Source organism: Vigna umbellata, chromosome 3, assembly GCF_029865625.1.
Source record: "Vigna umbellata cultivar VRB3 chromosome 3, Vumbellata_1.0, whole genome shotgun sequence".
Classification (NCBI taxonomy): Eukaryota; Viridiplantae; Streptophyta; class Magnoliopsida; order Fabales; family Fabaceae; genus Vigna; species Vigna umbellata.
The window spans coordinates 19,172,544-19,192,506 of record NC_142167.1 but is presented as its reverse complement, the minus strand read 5'-3'; the positions used below and the strand labels follow the sequence as shown (position 1 = coordinate 19,192,506).

General features: G+C 35.2%; 3 protein-coding genes and 1 pseudogene across 3 annotated transcripts; 2 read left to right on the top strand and 2 right to left on the bottom strand.

Annotated features, from left to right (window-relative positions):
• Positions 1-506: 506 nt before the first annotated feature.
• LOC148201794 (uncharacterized) lies at positions 507-1,114 on the bottom strand. The gene has a single exon (XM_088108148.1). The coding sequence runs from the start codon at positions 977-979 to the stop codon at positions 737-739; it is 243 nt and encodes an 80-aa protein (XP_087964274.1). The 5' UTR covers positions 980-1,114; the 3' UTR covers positions 507-736.
• A 674-nt stretch (positions 1,115-1,788) lies between these two features.
• On the top strand, positions 1,789-3,207 carry LOC124823146 (uncharacterized; annotated as a pseudogene).
• Positions 3,208-8,146: 4,939 nt separating this feature from the next.
• Positions 8,147-11,344, top strand: LOC124823130 (FKBP-like peptidyl-prolyl cis-trans isomerase family protein). The gene is made up of 7 exons (XM_047295266.2): positions 8,147-8,274; positions 8,568-8,836; positions 9,490-9,573; positions 9,947-9,996; positions 10,418-10,466; positions 10,626-10,700; positions 11,090-11,344. Exons 1-7 carry the CDS (start codon positions 8,223-8,225, stop codon positions 11,207-11,209), a joined length of 699 nt encoding a protein of 232 aa, XP_047151222.1. The 5' UTR covers positions 8,147-8,222; the 3' UTR covers positions 11,210-11,344.
• Positions 11,345-11,473: 129 nt separating this feature from the next.
• On the bottom strand, positions 11,474-19,146 carry LOC124823129 (uncharacterized). Its single transcript, XM_047295264.2, has 10 exons — positions 18,807-19,146; positions 16,196-16,376; positions 15,908-16,091; positions 15,521-15,591; positions 15,003-15,140; positions 14,824-14,915; positions 13,555-13,826; positions 12,618-12,703; positions 12,362-12,463; positions 11,474-11,892 (listed from the first exon to the last, which is right to left on the bottom strand). Exons 1-10 carry the CDS (start codon positions 18,887-18,889, stop codon positions 11,731-11,733), a joined length of 1,371 nt encoding a protein of 456 aa, XP_047151220.1. The 5' UTR covers positions 18,890-19,146; the 3' UTR covers positions 11,474-11,730.
• Positions 19,147-19,963: the final 817 nt, after the last annotated feature.

Below are 19,963 nucleotides of genomic sequence, written 5' to 3'. Positions count from 1 at the left end.
AAGTAGTATATATATCACCTTAAAAACCTTTTTGAAAAATAATTCAGCTCCACAAAATCAATTTTTGTAATCTAATTCAATCCCATAAACTCGATTGTATTGAATTATTTCAACTACACAAAATTATACTTTTATACTTATTTACATACTATAAATTTATTTTATATTTATTTTATGTAAAATATCACGTATCTAAGTGTTGAATTTTAAATTTACGTTAACTTCTAACATTTTGTTTCTATAGTCATTTATATGTCATAAATTTAATCTATATGAATTCTTCAATATTTATTTTCTTTTTTTATGTGAAATTGCTGGTTTGAAACTTGTCGAATTCAATATACGCAACGGATTGAATTTTGCAGCATCAAAGTTGACAATTGAAAACTTCAATATAGCAGAAAAAAAGAGATCAATAAATTTTGTCTGCGCCAAAACCATTATTACGCCTAAACAATTATTTCTATCATCATCACTTGCAACATATGTTCATTAGCTGAAAGAGATACAGAGAACTGATGTAATTAATAAAAGTGAACATATTAATTAATTAAAGAATCCTAAATATACATAGTGTGTACACGTCAATAGACTTTTTATAAGCATATATCTTGACCTAAAGAAAGCACACTATTAATAAGGAAAAAATAAATAAAAAAACTGAGAAATGATGAAATAATTGAGCTAAGCTATGTGTGAATAGAGAAGGTCTGTTTTAGGGTTTTAGGGTATGAAATCAATGACCTGGACCTTTAGGGCTTGGTCCAGAAGCCAAACGTTGCATCCAAAACGCCATCGTTTTCTTGGCTTGTTCGTAGGCTGAAGAGGTGTGTGTTTGGAGGTTATTAGCTTTTGCAAATGCAAACTCCTCAGACTGAGATAAAAGCCTTGCCTCCACCCTACTTTCTCCAATCAGAATAGCAACAAACACAACAACAGCTACAAAATTCAAAAGGGTGCATGCTTTTGAGGAAGTCATTGATTGAAGGTTTGGTGAAAGCTAGAAAAGAAGGGTTGTTGTGGTATAGCTAGGTAGCGATGAAAGTTTTTTATGCTTGTGTTGTGGCTTGTTGTTCTTGATGGTGCTATTTTATAGTGAGGGAAGAGGAACAAGAAAGTGTGTTAGATTTGTGCTTCTCTTTTTGGACTCCATTAGCTTTTTCGGTGGACATGGGTTTCAATGGATTATTCCGTGTTGACCAAGGATGTTTGGAAGTTGCCCAGCAATGTCAAGTATTGTACTATACTATTATAACCAAATTAAAAATACCATGTATTCTAAATTTCAAAGATACTTTTAAGTATAAATTATATTTGAAAATGAAAAGCATGATCTTGATATTAATTGTAAATTAAGTAAGAGTACAAATACAACTATCAATTCACTAGTAAAAATTAGGCTTTTTAACTCGTCTAATAGGCTTCGGTTTATGGAAAACCGAAGCCTATCAAAACGTGGTGGCACTGTCGTAATTAAGCCGAACTTATAGACACTGATTCTTTCTCACCCGAAGCATAAAGGAGATATGACCTCAGTTAGAAAGGCACCCGAGCCAAAAGACCTGTCCATCCTTTCTGCAAAACCTGCTATGCTTACCAGTCAGACCTAAGGCATCGGTTGGCCTAGGAACCGAGGTCGTTCGGACCGAAGGCATCGATTAGCCTAGGAACCGAGGTCGTTGGTCCTTGATATTTTCTCCGCACGACCGTTCCTCTTCCATTTCCGTTTTATTTTTCTTGTTTCCAACCTAATGCGTTTCCGCTGCAGCCAGCAACCACCACCAGGAGATGGGTTTGCACTCCCGATCTCTATGCTCCTCCTACGAACCTGAAGTTGACGGGGAACGCGAGCTCGAACCTGAGCCCGAGCCTTGCCTAGGGTTTCTCCAACGAGAGAGTTTCTCCACGGAGATAATCGAGAGTATCTCGTCGGAGGATCTTCAGCCCACAGTGAAGATTTGCGTCGACGGACTGCATTCTCCATCGGTGGCGGCGAAGCTGAGGCTATTGGCGAAGAACAGAGCGGACAACCGCGCTCTGATTGGCGAGTCTGGTGCGGTGCCTACTCTGGTTTCGTTGCTCCGGTGCAGCAATCCGTGGACGCAGGAGCACGCGGTCACGACGTTGCTGAATCTGTCTCTTCTGGAGGAGAACAAGATATCGATCGGTGCTTGTGGGGAGATACCACCGTTGGTTTCGCTGCTACTGAATGGCTCCCACAGAGGGAAGAAGGACGCACTGGCGACGATGTATAAGTTGTGTTCAGTGCGGCAGAACAAAGAGAGGGCGGTGAGCGCGGGGGCAGTGAAGCCGCTGGTGGAGCTGGTGGCGGAGGAAGGGAGCGGGATGGCGGACAAGGCGATGGTGGTGCTAAACAGCTTGGCGGGGATTGAGGAGGGAAAATAGGCAATCATGGAAGAAGGTGGTATTGTTGCGCTTATGGAGGCGATCGAAGATGGGTCGGTGAAGGGGAAGGAGTTCGATGTTCTGACTCTTGTTCAGCTCTGTGCTCACAGTGTTAATAACAGAGGCTTGCTTGTGAGAGAGGGCGGGATTCCTCCTCTCGTTGCTCTTTCTCAGAACGGCTCTTTTCGAGCTAAGCACAAAGTTTGTTTGTTTGCTGTTTTCTATATGATTTGCAGATTTTGATTTCTAGATGGGGTTTTGCAAGTTGAAAATTGTTGATGAGGATCAATGGAGGTTGCACAAAGTGAGGTTGGGGTAAACAGTTTGATTGCACACAATGAAAGAAGGTTGTCACGACGGCCTCAGGGAGCTCGCGAGATGTTGTGGCACGATTGTTGATGGCTGCGACACGGTGCGACACAATAAGGTTGCTGATGGTGCACGTGAAGCGTGATTGTGGTTATGGGTGGCGGTAGTCGCAACGGCGTCCTGATTTTCTATTTCCTGCAGGTTGCCATGATAGCGGTGTGATTCTAGAGAACGTCGTTGGAGAATCTGGAAATGAAATCGGAACCGAGGCGTAAAGGTGGCGAAAGAAGAAAAAAAAGACCATACTGCCTCGGTTCAGGTTCCAACCGAGGCAGTAAAGAGGGACAAACTAACTCGGTCTGGAAGAAAAAAGTCTACACTTTTGCCTCGCCTTAATATGCTTCGGTTCAGGAATCGCTGCCTATGGGCAAAAATAACCGGTGTGGTTTCCCTTGACTGCACTAGTGATTGTTCCTAAAGTAATATTGATCTATTGATAGTCTCACATTGACTAAAGATAAGATTAATTTATAATATATAAGTGAATGCAAATCTCACCTTACAAGTTGGTTATGTGAAGTTGAATTAGACTTAAGTCAACTTTTTAATATGATTTATAAATTTAAGTAAGATGGTTAAATACATATTTATTACTTGTACAAACTATGTATATCGAATGACTAGATGATCTGTATATACAAAAACACTAATCATGTTTCAAATGTATTATTCTCACCATGTAAAATAAACATATGTGAAAATTATGAAAAAAAACTTATACTTAAAGATAATCAATTATATATGTATATATAATTTGGTCATGTGTTAAGTCAATCTAAAACATGTACATGTTTTGCTTGGAAAAGAGAATACATGCACTAGTAAAAAATTGCATTTTTAACTTGCACATTAGGCCTCGGTTTTTCTGAAACCGAAGTGTATCAAAACGCGGTGGCAGTCCTGTAATTTTCAAAATAGTATATACCTCGGTTGTTAAGCAACCAGTGTCTAAAAATAATAATGCCTCGGTTGACAGGGTAAAACCGAGACATAAATCTCACGTGACAATGATACAACCTCGGTTGACAGATGGACCGAGGCATATGGGCTTGGGCTGAACCTTAGAAAGCCAAAAACCTAGCCTCTGCGACCGTGAATGATTTTCCCCCAAAAACCTAGCAGCACTCTCCTCTTCTCCTTTTTCTAAACGATGTGCGATGGCGGTGAGAGCGGCGACGGTGCGGCGAGACAGCGATGACAGTGCGACAAGACAGAGGCAACGGTGCGGCGAGACAACGGTAACGGTGTGACGAGACAGTGGCGACGGTGCGGCGAGACAGCGGCGACAGTACGACGCGACAGTGGCGACAGTGCGGCACGATAGTGGCGACGGTGCAGCGATGGCGGAAGCTCTTTATTTCATGGAGCGGCGGGGACGCGGTAGCGAGGATGCGACGCCGACAGCGGAAGCTCTGCAATGTGCGATGGCGGAAGCTCTCGAGAGCGCATCTCCCAACCTCCATTACAGATCCACCTCTCCTCCGCACTCTAAGTCTATTTTCCTCTGTTCATTCCTCTTTTCCACCGTTTAAAACCTTGGTTCCACTGATTAATCGGTCAAGATAGTGTCTCTGCAGGTGAATTGCGAAATGGATTTGGGGGTTCTGCTTCTTAGGTTGCTCTGCGGCTTCTATTGCTCGCTGGGAAAGAAGAAAGAGAAAGAAAGGGAGCATCTTGATGGATGGTTGAAGCGTCCACGGTAAACATTGCTCCAATCTCCGCCGGACTTCAACCTTAGCCGCTTGGAGAGCTCCGATTGCACCTCCGTCAGGGGCTTCTGATTGGGGTTGAAAATTTGGGTTGTTAATGCAGGTTGGAGTTTGGGTGGCACTGGTTTGTGATAATCAGAGGATTTGAACGCGTTGATGGAGTTTGGGTGCCATTGGTTCGTGATACCAAAATTGTGTTTTATTTTGTCTCAAAAATGTGTTTCTGTGTGTTTTCTTCCTTTTGTTGTTCTTTCCTTCTTTCTTTTGGTTCGTGATATCGAAATTTGGGATGTTCATGTAGTGGCTTCATTGAATAAATAGAACTAGAACTCAACAACATAATCAATAACTCTGTGCAACAAAAAGGAAGAAGTGAACTGTGGATACCGAAAAAAAACACGTTATTGCCTCGGTTATGGAAGAATCGAGGCATAATCGAATCTCGTTTTGACCCGATTCAGAACCGAGGCACAAAACCACCTTTTTTTACCTCGTCCGTATATGCCTCGGTTACATAAGCGATGCCTATAAACAAAACTAACCGATGTCATATCCCTTTACTGCACTACTGATGGTTAGACGTTAAATATGTCAAAGGATTTAAAAGATGATGAAAGAGTTGATAAGTAGTTTTGGCTAATAGTGTTGACAAATCAAAGGTGCAAATATGTTATGTTTTGAGTGATGTAGCGTGATAGGAAAATGAAAGAATAATGTGCAAATATGTTATGCTTAAAGTTGAATTGACTAACTCACATTTGACTATGCAGCAGGAAAATGAAAGAATAATAGGTTTCACCTAACTATTTATTTACATATCATACATTTCCACCTACTTTTTTCAGTGTTTTGCAAAGGAATTTAATAGCAAGTTGGAGCTTTCTTCCTTTTTCAAATTCCTACTAACTACTCACTTTTATTTTTTATTTTTGCAAATTAGGGAGAAAAAATATAATGGGAAAAGAAAGAATATCTTCAAAGACGTGTTACTAGGGCTATCCAATGGGACAAATAGCAAAAAAAACAATGAAGGCTGCGATTCTCACGTGTAATATTTTAATGATTAATTTAATTCAAAATTGCATATAAAATTATCAAGTTATGTTTTAGCATTCAAAATATTATTGGAGTTAAGTGTAAGTTAAAGTCACACTATTAACTATTAATTAAGAATGGTTAAGAATAAAAATGTATAAATAGAAAAAATCGTAAATATATATTGTTTTAAGGTTTAAGATTTGAAATTATATATTGTGTCTTATATAAATGTGTTTGTAGTTTATCGGATGCTGAATTGATTTGCTATATTTTTTTTAAAAAGTCAACAAATTATATAAAATCGTTGATTGATTTGTAGTGTTGTCTTGTGATAAATTCAATAAGTATTATTATTTTATTTTAAGAATAGTATTAAATTGTTCAAATATGGTCCGTTTATTTGTTTTCCTTATGTTTGGTTTGTTATTCAATTGCTTATTGAGTTTATATACTTTTTGATTAATAAATATTAGATTTTAATATGTTAGTTTTCGTTAAGAAAAAAAATGAGACTTATAAATTTGTTTTTTCATTTTTCCACTTTTATGGCCAAATCAATGTATATCTTATAAAATCTAAACATGAAATTATTTTGTACACAAATTAAGTATAGAAAATAAACAATTTTCCTAAATATTTACAACAAAGTCTTTATTATTGAACGTTATCACAACAAAGTAGCAGTGTTTGAAATTGATAAAAAATGCAACTCCTAAAATACTATTCTTTAAGAAGGCGGACTTAATTTTTATTATAGAGTCAATTATCTCACTGTACTCTAATAGTTATATTATAGTCGTTTGGTTTTGATTAATTAATTTATAAGTATACAGGGTTGAAGTTTTTTTTAATTAATCTCAACAACTTTTCTCGTTTTTCATTTTCGAATACTTTAACATATGCTAAATGAATATTTCAAAGAGGAAGAATTATCGCCATACTCTAAGAATTTGACTTTGTAATTCTTACATTACTAAGAATTTGGCCACAATTTTATTAGCGTTATTGTTACCTACGTCAATGTTTTGATCTTTAAATCTTGGTTCCTCCCATTAAAAAACGTTTTGTTAAGTAGAAAAAAAAATTTAACTACGTTTAATCTTGATTCTTAAATGATATAAAATTATTAGGGGCGCTGTATGATCGATCGTCCTCTATTAGCTAGACGGTCAATGTTTTCAGATAAGTACTGGGTAACTGAATGTCAACGTTTCTATTTTTGCTTACTCTATACAAATTGAACAGTCGCTTCAAAGAATGTGTGATCAATCAGTCAAACACTTATTAAGTGATCACATTACAAATTAAACACATTTATCAACTTTTGGGTAGTGATTAAGTCAACCTTAATTAAAAAATATTTTGAAACCTATAAATAGAAAAGTAAAGAGGTAAGTGATTGCATTTATTTAAAATTTTAGTGTGATAATCGATCTACCATATAACTGACTTGAATATCCGAATGCTTTTGATAAGTACTGACCCTGAGGCTTGAAAAAAATTGTAAAAAAGTGTTATGAGTTTGATTCCTAACCCACTTCTGAAACATTAAGTGTAATAAAAATAATTGCCAACAATATCATCATAACATAAATAAACTTTTGGGACAAAGTAACAAATTTTATATTTATCGAAATCATCTTTTAGGACAAAGGAAAATGTTCATATTTAAAGAGTGTAAAAGGAAAATATGTGAGTGCAAAAAGAAATATCCTTATTCTCGAAGGTTACATATATTGGGTCACAGCCCGGACCAACCAGGGGTGTTGCTCCCTCCACCTCCAAGGCCTTCTCCCTCCACCTCCCCAATTATCTTTAATTCCAATTATATCCTTAAAGTTAAAATTTTTTATTTTTATTATTTTATTATTTTAATATTTAAATATAAACTAATATAAATATACATTATTAAAATACATTAAAAAGATATTCAAAAATAATAAATCAAAATATTAAAATATCTAATAAAATAATAACAGAAACATAAAATTAAAACAAAGTTTAAACGGATGACATCCTTCAACGGATGTCAACATCCGTTTAAGGCGAAACGGATGTCTACATCCGTTTTGCCTTAAACGAATGTTGACATCCGTTGAAGGATGTCATCCGTTTAGGCTTCGTTTTCATTTTACGTTTTAGGGTTAAAGGATTATTGGAAAGGTTATTGGAAGGATTATTGGAAGGGTTTAGAGTTTAGGGTTTGGAAAGGTTATTGGAAGGATTATTGGAAGGGTTTAGAGTTTAGGGTTTAGGATTATTGGAAGGATTATGACTACGTACCTGGAGAGGAACCACAACAAGCACATTACATCACAAACGCACTGCACCACGTACTGCACCGAAAGCAAGAGGAAGATTGCTTGATAATTTTTTTCACGATCACTGAGCTTTGCAGAAAAATATTTTACTCATACAAGGAACTATGTAGGTTATCAGTGAAATATGTTATAAATGAGTAAAATTAAAAAACAATAATTCTAAAAATAAAATTTTACTGAGAGGCAAAATAGTAAAGGGGAGGTGGAGGGAGAAAGCTGTGGTGGTGGAGGGAGCAACACCCACCAACCAGAGTCCATGCAATCTGATCCACATGTTTTTGAAAAAAACTTGCTTTCCGCACGTACTTTTGTTTCTTAGTACACCTCCCCGTTGCAGGATAAGGATGAAAGCAACCTCTGCGTTTGGGGACATGGTCGCATGACATCGTCGGAAATGTCTGCCATAGCTTCCTCCCTGCTTCTCCCACTTGGTAGCCCCATTTCTTTTTCTTCCTCATATTCGCACTTGTTTCCTTCACACAACTAAATTGCTTTGCTTTCTATCACAACAGGCTTTTCTAGCATTGCATTGCATGTCCTTGAAAACGCTTTTCAAAAACACAAAAGAAAGAAGGAAGTTGTGTTGTGTTCATATATATCATTCATATGAAACACTAAGAAGTTGAAAATTACAGACTGAATTCAGATTTATTTCTGCAGTGTTGACCCAATTTCCTTCTTCTATGGTACAATTGTTTTCTGAACTTGGATTCCCATTTGATAGGTTCTACTTGTGGTAAAAGTCCCTCCTTTACTCCTCCTCAGAGCATTTTGGTTGACAAATTTCGAAGATTAGTTGTTAAAGTCGAATCCTCAGAGACAAGGGAATGCACTACTGCTATGTTTAATGCCAATTCACGTCGAAACTTTCTTGGGTTGGCTCTTGGAGTCTCAGGCCTCTTCATCGGTTCATTGGATGCCAGTGGAGCTGGTTTGCCCCCAGAGGAAAAGCCAAAACTGTGTGATGAAACTTGTGAGAAAGAGCTTGAAAATGTATGGTGAGATTGCATAGTCCCCTTATTTGCCTCCTTTCTATGCCTTTCTCTGCTTGAACATTGACGGTGATTCATGTACATTGCTTACAATGCATTTATATTTATTCGGTTGCATCACTTTTATACTGTGATGATAGGAGACAGGTTTCTGTAAGATGATGAATCGTGTCAAATCTTGGGAAGTTTACATAAATGTCGCAGAAGATATGACAATTTCATTGAACTTTCTTGTCTCTGAAAGTGGTTAATATTGATTTGTTAACCTACAGTGATAAGGTTTTTAACAAGATATTGCTGAGTCACTACAAGCCTCTTCCTTGACTTGATAAAATTTAAGCCTTAAGTTCCTTGCAAGTGCCCCTGATCTTCCTATTAATTCTTTCTAGTTAATAGAATCTTACTTCTTATTGGAATGAGTAGAGGTTCTCATAGTTCTACATAAGATACTACATGATGTTCCATGCCATGCAATGAAGAATCTGTTGTTTTTGTTAGAAATATTTAATCGATGTGATGTGATAGCATCTTATGTTGAAGGTTATACATTTTTTGGGACCTTAATCATCACTAGATGAATGGATTTTACATTACTAACACTTTAAGAGCCGTAGTTAATGACTGTTTTGTCTTTGAATGTTTTATGCAATGAAGGTGCCTATGGTAACTACGGGATCTGGTTTGCAATACAAGGATATTAAAGTAGGGCAGGGTCCTAGTCCACCAATTGGATTTCAGGTGTGTAAAATTAACCTTTTGGGCACTGCATAACTTTCTCATGCACTTGAATCACTGGAGTTATATTTTTAGAAGGGAAAAAAAATCAGATGTGAGATAGAAACTGCATTTATTCCACAACTGAACCAAACTTCTTCACAATGGCATGCTTTTTGGCCCAGGAAAGGGCCAGTAGATCACCTCATTTCTGAACTTTCTGAAGTTTGATATTTCTATGAAGATTAAAGTATCTCCATTCTTTTTCAACCTTGAATAAACATATAAGTTATACTTGTCATGAGTAAAGTCCTCAGTCAGTAGATGATATTTCTCTCAATATACCAAGACTGCTACATTTCCACATGCCTCTTTGACTAATGAAATATAATTACAGGTGGCCGCTAATTATGTTGCAATGGTTCCATCGGGACAAATATTTGACAGGTATTACAAATTTGCATCAGTATTTCTTCAATCCATGAATTGGTACACGTGAAATGGTTTTTGTTGTTGTGCATACATGCGAAGTTTTATTTGAATGTGCAGAATTATACAACCATGCTTAATCATACGTTGTTGGACATCTAAATATTTTATTAGGAGAATCGTCAATCAACCATATTTTGTCAACAGCAAATACTCTTTGAATATTTCTGATGTTTTAATTTGCCCATTCCTTTTTCAGTTTAATGTTACCTTCCAATTTTGGTTTTGAAGATTTTCTCTTTGAATCCTGATTAAAAATTTTCACCTATATGTATATAGCTACATGGATGCACTATGCTTAAAATGAATTTTAAGCCTGTGAATATACCTAGAAGTTCTTTATTTGTGTTTCTCTTTTCCACCCTTTTCAATTTTACAGTTCACTGGAGAAAGGACAGCTTTACATTTTCCGCGTTGGTTCTGGTCAGGTAAACTCTGGATATTGCTTTTATTTTTTATATTTTAAAGCTTAAAAATTTCTCTTTCACCGTAGTTAGTACTCAAACTTGACAAACAACACAGCTTTGTGACCAAAGTGTTTGACAGTGCTTTTGAATATTAACTGATATTCAGTCCAATGGTGACAGGTTATACCGGGACTTGATGAAGGTATTCTGAGCATGAAAGTGGGAGGGAAGCGCCGACTGTACATACCTGGATCAGTAAGCTTCCATTTTTACGGTTCAAGCTAGATTCCCCAGAAATTATTAGATGGTTTTTGAACATGATAAAGACCAATTTACGTATAAAACGCAATTAGTTTTTTTTTTCATAAATAAAAAATGTAGATACGTCCCAGTAATGATCGGAATCACTTGAATCGTGTAATGTTTGTGTTTTTTTTTTTTTTTTTTTTACTTCTGAAGCATACTTTAAACACATTGAAAAAAGAAAACAGATACTGCAACTTTTGACCATGAACATTGTGTTTGAAAATTGCACTGACAATCGATAACAAGCACTCAATGCTATGATAATTTTCATTTACTATTACAAATGGCCACTATTCGGTTCTGATTGTTGACTATATATCTTTGTGTTTTATTGGCAGTTGGCATTTCCAAAAGGCCTTACTTCTGCTCCTGGAAGACCGAGGGTGGCTCCAAGCAGTCCAGTCATATTTGATGTTAGTTTGGAATATATACCGGGGCTTGAAGTGGACGAGGAATAAAATAAGGTTGTCCGTTCTAGATTTGATTGTACCTAATCAATCTTGATTTTCATTTGTAACTATCACCATTATATACAATCGTTAATTCTTTCTGAGAATGAGCATAAAATGTATGCCGAGCCAACATTGATAGGATTTCTGAGTTCAGATATAACAAAAATCTTCCTTATACTTATAAGTTATAGGGCTAGCATAAAAATACAGCGAGTTAACAGCCATTTCCATATGCATAATGCTTGTACAAGTCTCCATTAAAATATTGCATACACAAACACTGTATCGATTGTTGTTCTGGAATATATATCGTTAATACAATAGAAGTGGACTCACTGTGTCTATCATTTGTTTTTGTCTCTCCTTTACAAAATATTACAAGGTCACATACAAATAGAATTGGTTTACAAGAATAGTTTAATAACAAAAAAGCACCACAGAGTGAGAAAGAGCAGAAGTCATCTGAAAATCAAGAAAAAGAAAAGATAAAATTGAAGAACTAAACCCAGAAAACAGCAAATGCCCGCTTAGCTAATTAAATGGCTGGGAGAGTTGTTGAACATGGTGTGCCACATAAATGCTCGTGAAAGCACCATCTCAAGCTCCTGGTGAGTCCAATTCTCTGTCGGGAGGTTCTGAAGGAACATTACCAATTCTTGGAAATCAAATTTCTGGAGCTTGTCAGACCACTAAAGGGAAAAAAGAAAAAGAAAAATCACTTCCTACTAAAGTAACTATTACCAAAAGCAATAAGAATATGGAAATAGTCTCTAAGCAACTATACATAAATTCACACGAAACAAAGAAATACATAAAAGATTGTGTGTAAAAGAGGAAATAGACAAACAGGGAGTACAAGTATATATAGGAATGTTTGCATCATTTAGAAAGGAATTTCGATCCACATTGGAAATAATCTAAGCAATTTTAATACACCAAGGAAATATATACAAAAGGCATTTATCTTAAGCGGTAGAAAGTGGGCAAAAGAAAAAGAGAAGCGTAATGGTAAAGAAAATGTAAATCACGCCTAGCTTTTATCCTACGTGCCAGAAGAAATATACACTAACAAACTGCCAGCAGAGACACTGTTAGCAGTCAGCACAGTTGCAAGATGAAATCTGATTCAGATAGAATGGCTAAGGAAACCTTGCTCACCGTTAGAAGGAAGCTGGCAAATATATATATTAGGAAGTCAGGTAAGTCATCTCCTTCAGCTAAATATGTATCCCAAAGGCGTGTGATGAGATGAAATGGTATCTAATTATATAATAAGACATCGTTAGTATAAAAGCATAAAATCATCTTAAAGTTTTATCCCATACAATGTTTCCATTCTGTCTCATGTTTATCAATTATATTACGTTTTTACAAATATATCCCACTTATAAGAAAACAAAATATCAAAGCAAACCTCACGGATGAGAAGACAGTTGAACCAGCGGAAAGCAAACTGAAGAAATTCAAGTCCCTGATCCTCCAAGTGCAGCGAAACAGGCTCTGGTGCAGCTCAAAAGTTTCACTAAGGCACATCAGATTACATTTGAACACATACAATAATAATAATGTAGCAAAAAATATGGGTAAGGTTTGATAGTTCATTCTAAAAATTCCTTTTCTTTAGTAAATGGACCAAATTAGATAATGTTCAAGTTTTGACACTTCGATGTAAAAGCAAATCGGTAGGAAATGTCTAGTCGAAATTTCCAAGCCCTTGTGACACCAAACTAATTCTACTCTACTGTGTAGGATAAGAATTCCAAACAAAAACACAGAATTTTAACCACAATCATAATTAATTACAAAACAACCACTTGGCCACCAGAACATATACTCATAACACGTCTTAGGTTAAAGCATTCCAGCAGGAAGAATTTAAGGTGGAAATTGAAAGTGTTTTACAATCTATACACCTATTTCCATGGTTGACGGTAGAATGGTAATGTTCCATGTTCTCAGGTTCCGTGATTCATTCTCTTCGTCCTAATTGTTCATATTCTTCTGTTTGTCCTAATGTTCTATGATGCAAAATATGTGAGTATTTTTACTCTAAAAAGTCAAAACTAATTATTAATATCTTATTAAAAACGGCGTAGTCGTGCTGATATATAGTACCAAGTAAATAACACAAACAACATTACAACAAACCAAATATGTCTTCATAAATAAAGGAAGGAGAAGATTCCTGTGAAACATGAAAATTCAACACACAAGTAATGTTGCTAAAATTTAGAATCAATGACACTTAAGAATAGAAGTGTACCAAGTCAATAAAAAGTTGTAAGGCATTTAAATTTCATAAAATTACAACAATGCTTGAAGGAAGACAAAAGGACTTAGAAAAAGGTTACCATCAATCCTCGTGACCAATTCCTTCAACTTAAAAACAAGCCTCTGAATTCCAGGTTGAGCGAATGTGTAATGATCTTGCATACCATCAAGCAACTTTGACAAGCAGCAGTAGCAGTCTGCCTCTACATTAGAGATTGTATCTGGAGATAAATCAGACATTGACCAATTATCTATATCCCCTTCAAAATACTCTGATAAGAAAACAACCAAGAACGGTGTAACAAGATCATTTATCCCCTGAACATATCCACTTGCTGGATGGCGAATGGCCCTGGTAAAAGATTGGGAAATCATGTCGGTGAAATAAGATTAAAAAACAAATCTGGTATGCATTTGTAAGTCAAAAACAAAGACTGAATCCAAAACAATTCCTGCCGGCATCATTGTTAGAGCATATACAGCGGCTTCTAAACCAAGCTAATTCTCATTCAGCCATCATTCTGTCTTTGACAACTGTCAGTTAGTCATATTGGGTTGTTGACGATCGGCACTAGGATTTTGTTTCATATAGAGACTGATAACCTTTGTATGACCAATGAGATTTAACAACATCAGAAGTCATTTTCAATTTTCAATTCTCCCTAATTTTTCTCTCTGATCTCCTCCCTCTGAATACAATCCTATATTTTCTCCCACTTTATATTTATAATTAATTGTTCAATCTTCGAATCACTCTGAGAACAGTAATGGGAAAACTAGATGCCTAGACCACAAGATCTACGTTGGTTCTGGCATCATTTTTCCCCAGGTCATTGCTCAAAAAATCTGATAAGAAAGCAAATATGTACAAGACTAATCAACTTTTTAAACATCTTGTGAATCTGCAGTACATATACATCAGAAGATAACTAACCATTTGCTGATATCTAACAATGAAACCGCTTCTAGAATGAATGTGTGATCATTCCCCTCCCAAGACCTCTCCTGAGTATAATCTAGTCCATAAAACAGTTACCAGTTTACTTAAAGATGTAGCAACTTGGAAACACATTGCCTAGACCAATAACACATTAACACTTATATTTTTCCAGACTAGATTGAATACAGTACCAAAAAAGAAAGCTTAAATCCCAAAGTCTAAAACTGTTATCTACTAAATGGTTGCTACATCCATAATGGAAACAGATCCAGAACACCAGTATTTGTTGGGTTCACATTGGTACATACCCAATACTAAGGAATTTTCAACTTAACAAAAAAATCCATAACATAGAGCAGTAAACTACAAATAATATCTGGCCAACAAATGAGTAACAACAATATCTAACCATGCATAAAGAATACGTTCCAATGATTTCTGAACTTGCGGTTGCTGGAAGAATGGAACATCAGGTACAGTTCTTGGACAATCAACACCAATCTAACAAATATAGAATGACAACAGTCAGAAAGAAATACATTGTTTTCACACATTATCGATATAGGAGCATATGAAACCTGAGAATACCTGGCGAAGCATGTTGACCTCATCATCTGAACGTTCTGTATCTGGAATATCATAATACTGAGATATACAGTCAAGATACTCAACTCGCTTCCTTCTTAGAACTCCCTCCCTTCTATCTGAATTAGGTGGTGCATATCCCTGTTGTCAGTATATATTTAAATTTCCATGAAGGAAAAACGGTATACATAAAAACAAGAGTATCTGGGGGTCAATAATGTTGAGCCCTTACTCAAATTAATATCTACAGTATAAATCACTTCAACTTTCTTTACTAAAATCTACTGTATATTAGCTTTTCAAAACATTGTGTATGCATCACCTAGATCAATTGCAATAGAATAATTTCATGGCTAACCCTCTGTCAAAAAAAAGTTTAATCAAAGGCATTCCCTAAATAAAATGACCTGAAAACTTGTACACAAAGCAAAATTGATTATCTTTACACTTTGTATGACTGAGAATTACCATCGAAGACATGAGTTAGAGCAAGAAAAATAGCTGAAAGACATAGAGCTTACCAACAGAAGTCTCCACACTTTAGGACGCATATTGTCTGGAACACCACTCCATGCTAATTCACGCAGCTTGTCTAAAATATAGATTTCAAGAAGGAGATATTTTATTGGGGTACATAACAGTAGGTTTTCAAAAGGCTTAAGAAAAGGAAAGACAAAATTTTTTATATGATGTTAAGGGGATGGTTCAATAACTCAGTTTCTGTTGCAATTTAGCTTTTATCCTTACTGCTAAAATTATTCCTAGGGAAAAGGCAACCACGTTATGGATATGTTCATAAGAGCTCATCGCTTAGGATTCCCCTACTGGTTGCAACCAAGTACGAGATATAAGGAAAAGGTCAATGAATGATGCACAAAAGAAAATACAAACATGGAAAGTTAAAATACCTAATATAACCACTGTCTCGGAGAGGACCTTAGTGAACTTCATAACTCTTGCAGAGTCTGTAGATCTAGCACCCACGATAGACTTGCGGATTTCTTCAGGCTGGTTGCTTCCAAAGGAAGTCGACACTTTTAGCTTACTGGCATTGGCAATACTAATTGGTTTGTTTGTACTCGGAAATTCCTCCTGCATCAAGAGTAGAAATTCCACTTGATGAGCTGATCCCGATCACTCATGTCAGTCTCATAGAGACAAGTATAAAACGATATAGTTATGAATAACACTGTCACCTCTACTGCCCCAGATGTATGATCACTTGGACCAGCATCATTGTGAGAAAAGCTCCTCTTGTAACTTGGTGAGGATATCTTTGAGTTTGGGTTATTTGACATCTTTGAGTTTGAGCTATCCGGAGGATCTGACCTACGACTCAATAATATTTTACCGGGAATGCTGCGACCCTTGAGTAACCTTTATGAAGAGGTATCATAGAAATTGCTACTATCAATCATAATTACACCGTTGGAAGAACTTGTTTACAGTTAATTTGAGTTTATGTTATTGTTTACAAGAGTTTATAATAAATCTGTAAGTTACTTTCAGCCTTATTGATTAAATTGCTACTATCAATGTCAATCATATTTAGAAGAACCTATCTACAATTTATTTAGTATATTAACGACATAGGCAGTTGTGCAATTGTTTACTATAGCTTAGAACATGTTTGTAAGTAATTTTCAGCTTATTTAAATAAGCTTTTAACGGTAACTTACAGAAACAATGCACAAACTCATGAAAACAGTTTAATCTTTATTTCCAATCATTTTTATTGAAAACGGCGTATACATAAATGCTTACATGATAAGCACATATTCGATAGGTTTAGATTCTGTTTAGATAAACTTCTCATAATGAAAAGTGTGACGACCCATCTTTTTGGTGCTCCAATATAAAGTATGAAAAATAAATTAAAACTAATTGAAATTTTCTTGAAGATTTAGTTTATCAATTTAAAAACTTAACTCTTTGCCTTCTAAACAGAACACCCGCTCCATTCTTCCTTCCCTCTCCTTCAATAATAATCCTTCTTCTCTCTAAATATCCCCAAGGAAATTCCTATCTCTCCTAAAGTATATTTTTTTTAGCCTAGAATTTGTGAAGGGGAAGAGTAGAGATATAGTTTGGTTTGCGGGTTTTGGTTAAGTTTTTATCCTCTCCTTTTTTTTTTGAGATTTGAAATGTATGGGAGTTTTGTGGTTTTGAACTCATATATTAAGGTTGAACGGTTAGGTTTTGGACTTTGAAGTGATCTAAGAGTTTCTGCAGTGTTTTTGACCCCTTTGCCTCTTCAGCCTTTAGTTCCTTAAACCACAAGAAAGATTTAAGTAAGGGAAGCTGACTCTATTTTGACGTTTAAATTAAAATACAAGCAAAGACTTGTCTAGATTTTGGATTATGAAACTATATTAAATGGAAAATCAAAGCTTGATGAATTTTGTTATTTTATGTAAACTAGAGTCTTTGGTTGTTATTTTGGTGGGAAAATTACTGGGATTCAAGTTGTAGATAATTATGAGGTTTCAAACAAGATAAGAAACAACTTGATATGATTAATATAACTCTATATTGTATTTAAACTCTACAAAGGTCACATGCACTTAAAGAGTTTGTGAATTACAAGATAACAAGTTGTGGTTACCCTGGAGAAAATATGACATGGCACAAGTATAGTTGAAAGGAGGGACATGCAGACTTTATTAATAGTCTGAATCATATAGATGAAAATATCAAGTGACGAAAAAAGCCAATGAAGGTTTTTGCTACCTATTTGGAAATGAGTGTGTGAGTAGGTACCCTGCCATAGACTAGTTACTATATGGGACGTGCTGAGGCCATAAAATCAGTTGATTTTCATATGGTCAATTTGATGATCAAGTATAGTGTGTTTAATTAATTACCATATGGAATTGTGGTTAGAAGATGAATTGATTTTCATACATCGAACTTGATGGTCAGGTATTATGGGTAAAATTAGTTATCATATGGTTTGAATTATGGCTAGATAACCAACGGATTTTCATATGGGAAATTTGATGACTAGGTATTTTGTGACCATTGATATGATTTTGAGTCCTGGAGTAGACATGGTTGTGATTGATTTCTTTTATGATATCAATGTTGTGTTTCTTTGTATATATGCTCTTGTGTAAATATAATATTTTCTAGCTTACCCATTTGATGTTGTTTGTTTTATAGCTACGATGATACACAGAAGCACATAATAATGCGGGTATAAGGTGGACTAGTATACAGGAGTATAGATGTGTTCAAGGGTTTTGAAGATATAGTTTTAAGATAAATGTAGTTATAATCAAGTTCTTTTTAAATTGATCTATTGATTATGTATGTATATGTAGCTAGTTATTTAGTAGTTTATGTTCTTTACAGTAGTTCTATGGAGGTGAAATGAATTGAGTTTATTCCCTAAGCTAAAAAAGCAATTTAATTCTCTCATTTAACTTCTCGAAAAGCTGAGATGCCTAATTGGTTTCGGTGTACTGGAGAAGTTCAATTCACATTATCTGCTTACTTTTCTTCTTATAAACAAAATAATCCGAACAAAATTGTCATTTTTTAAATGCAGCCTAAGCTAATATACTAAGCTTGGAGCTTCAAGTTGTCGGTGAAACTGATTAAGTGAGTAGAAAATTCATAAGGGGAAAATAATAATATCGTTCAATTAACCCATCCACTGAAGAGGAAGAAAATGAAAACTTCAGAAATAAGCTTAGTCATGAAATCAACTAGAGAATACAAAAGGGTTAAAACCTGGATGAACCAGTGGTAATGCCATTATTACCCTCCATTTGAGAAAAGAAAAAGAGAGGAATTGAGGGTTACCCTTGAACATTTTTGAGGGTTTGATTCAACCTGGAGTCAAGGGTAGCAGCTGTGTTACGCTCATCTTCTTGGCGCTTGTTCATGCTTATCACAGTTTTCGTTGTTTGTTTCAGCTACTGCTCTTTGCTTACGGAGGAGAATTGCTGAAACTATCACTCGTCCATGGTGGTCGTCCTCATCTATTACCGCCAAAATAACATTCTAAGTTCCACTAATTGTGCTTCATAATTATGAAAAATGAAAACCCACATCGCTAAGCATCGTATTTCTTTAATTCGCAGTTTTTCATAATCGCTGTGTTGTGTATTTTTTCCCTTTTCTGTCGGTATCCTTTGGCCCGCAAGCGCATTCCTCTGGCCGAATAGGTTAATATTTATTTAGTATATTAAAGAAATCATTTTTTTATTTTTAATCCTTGAAAAATTTTAATGGCGCGGTTCAATCAATTTATTACAGTTCTGGATTTTAAAGTAAGAAAAAGAGCTTTTAAAATAAATAATTAAAAAAAATATATTTAAGAAATATATAATATATGTTTGTGAGAAAGGAGTTACTATAAATAAGAACATTTTTATAAGTTTTGCAATAAAACTTGTAATAGTTAAGAAAATTCAATTTTTTTTAAGATAAATTGTGGAGAGAATAATTTTTAGAGTTGTTAAAACAGATTACCTTATTCGACCCGGTCGGCTTATCACAGGTTGGTCACTTAGTGAGTCAATTCAATCCGGTTCATTTATTAGCAAGCCAGAAAAATTCGAACCCAGTCCGATCCGACTCACTTAATTACAATTTTTTTTAAATAAAAAAAAGTTACAAACTTTCTATAATTTAAATCTAAACAAATTTCACTGATAATTTTGAAAATAAGAAACTTAAATGATTTTTTCAAGAAAAACAAAATAATAAATATTTTTTTATAAAATTAAAATTAAATTTTAATAAAATAAAATTAGATAAGTGGGTTGGTGGACCAACACAGTCCACCACGAGTTCAACCCGCATGAGCCATATTTAAATGAGTCAAATTTAAATCTGACCTACATAAAAAAATATAATTTTTTTTAACCCAATCCGATTTAAATCCGTAATAAATTGGATTGACATGCGAATTGTAATCCAATTTCACAGCTCTAATAATTTTCTTAGTTTGGCTG

What these genes read in the sequence shown, in the direction of transcription:
- LOC148201794 (XM_088108148.1), bottom strand. Translation starts at nt 979, where the DNA reads ATGACTTCCTCAAAAGCATGCACCCTTTTGAATTTTGTAGCTGTTGTT.
- LOC124823130 (XM_047295266.2), top strand. Translation starts at nt 8,223, where the DNA reads ATGACATCGTCGGAAATGTCTGCCATAGCTTCCTCCCTGCTTCTCCCA. An exon ending in TCCGCGTTGGTTCTGGTCAG is followed by an intron (nt 10,467 to 10,625) that starts GTAAACTCTGGA and finishes CAATGGTGACAG; the next exon opens with GTTATACCGGGACTTGATGA. An exon ending in GACTGTACATACCTGGATCA is followed by an intron (nt 10,701 to 11,089) that starts GTAAGCTTCCAT and finishes TTTTATTGGCAG; the next exon opens with TTGGCATTTCCAAAAGGCCT.
- LOC124823129 (XM_047295264.2), bottom strand. Translation starts at nt 18,889, where the DNA reads ATGAACAAGCGCCAAGAAGATGAGCGTAACACAGCTGCTACCCTTGAC. An exon ending in ACCCTCAAAAATGTTCAAGG is followed by an intron (nt 16,377 to 18,806) that starts GTAACCCTCAAT and finishes CTCTTCATAAAG; the next exon opens with GTTACTCAAGGGTCGCAGCA. An exon ending in ACTGTCTTCTCATCCGTGAG is followed by an intron (nt 12,464 to 12,617) that starts GTTTGCTTTGAT and finishes TTATATAATTAG; the next exon opens with ATACCATTTCATCTCATCAC.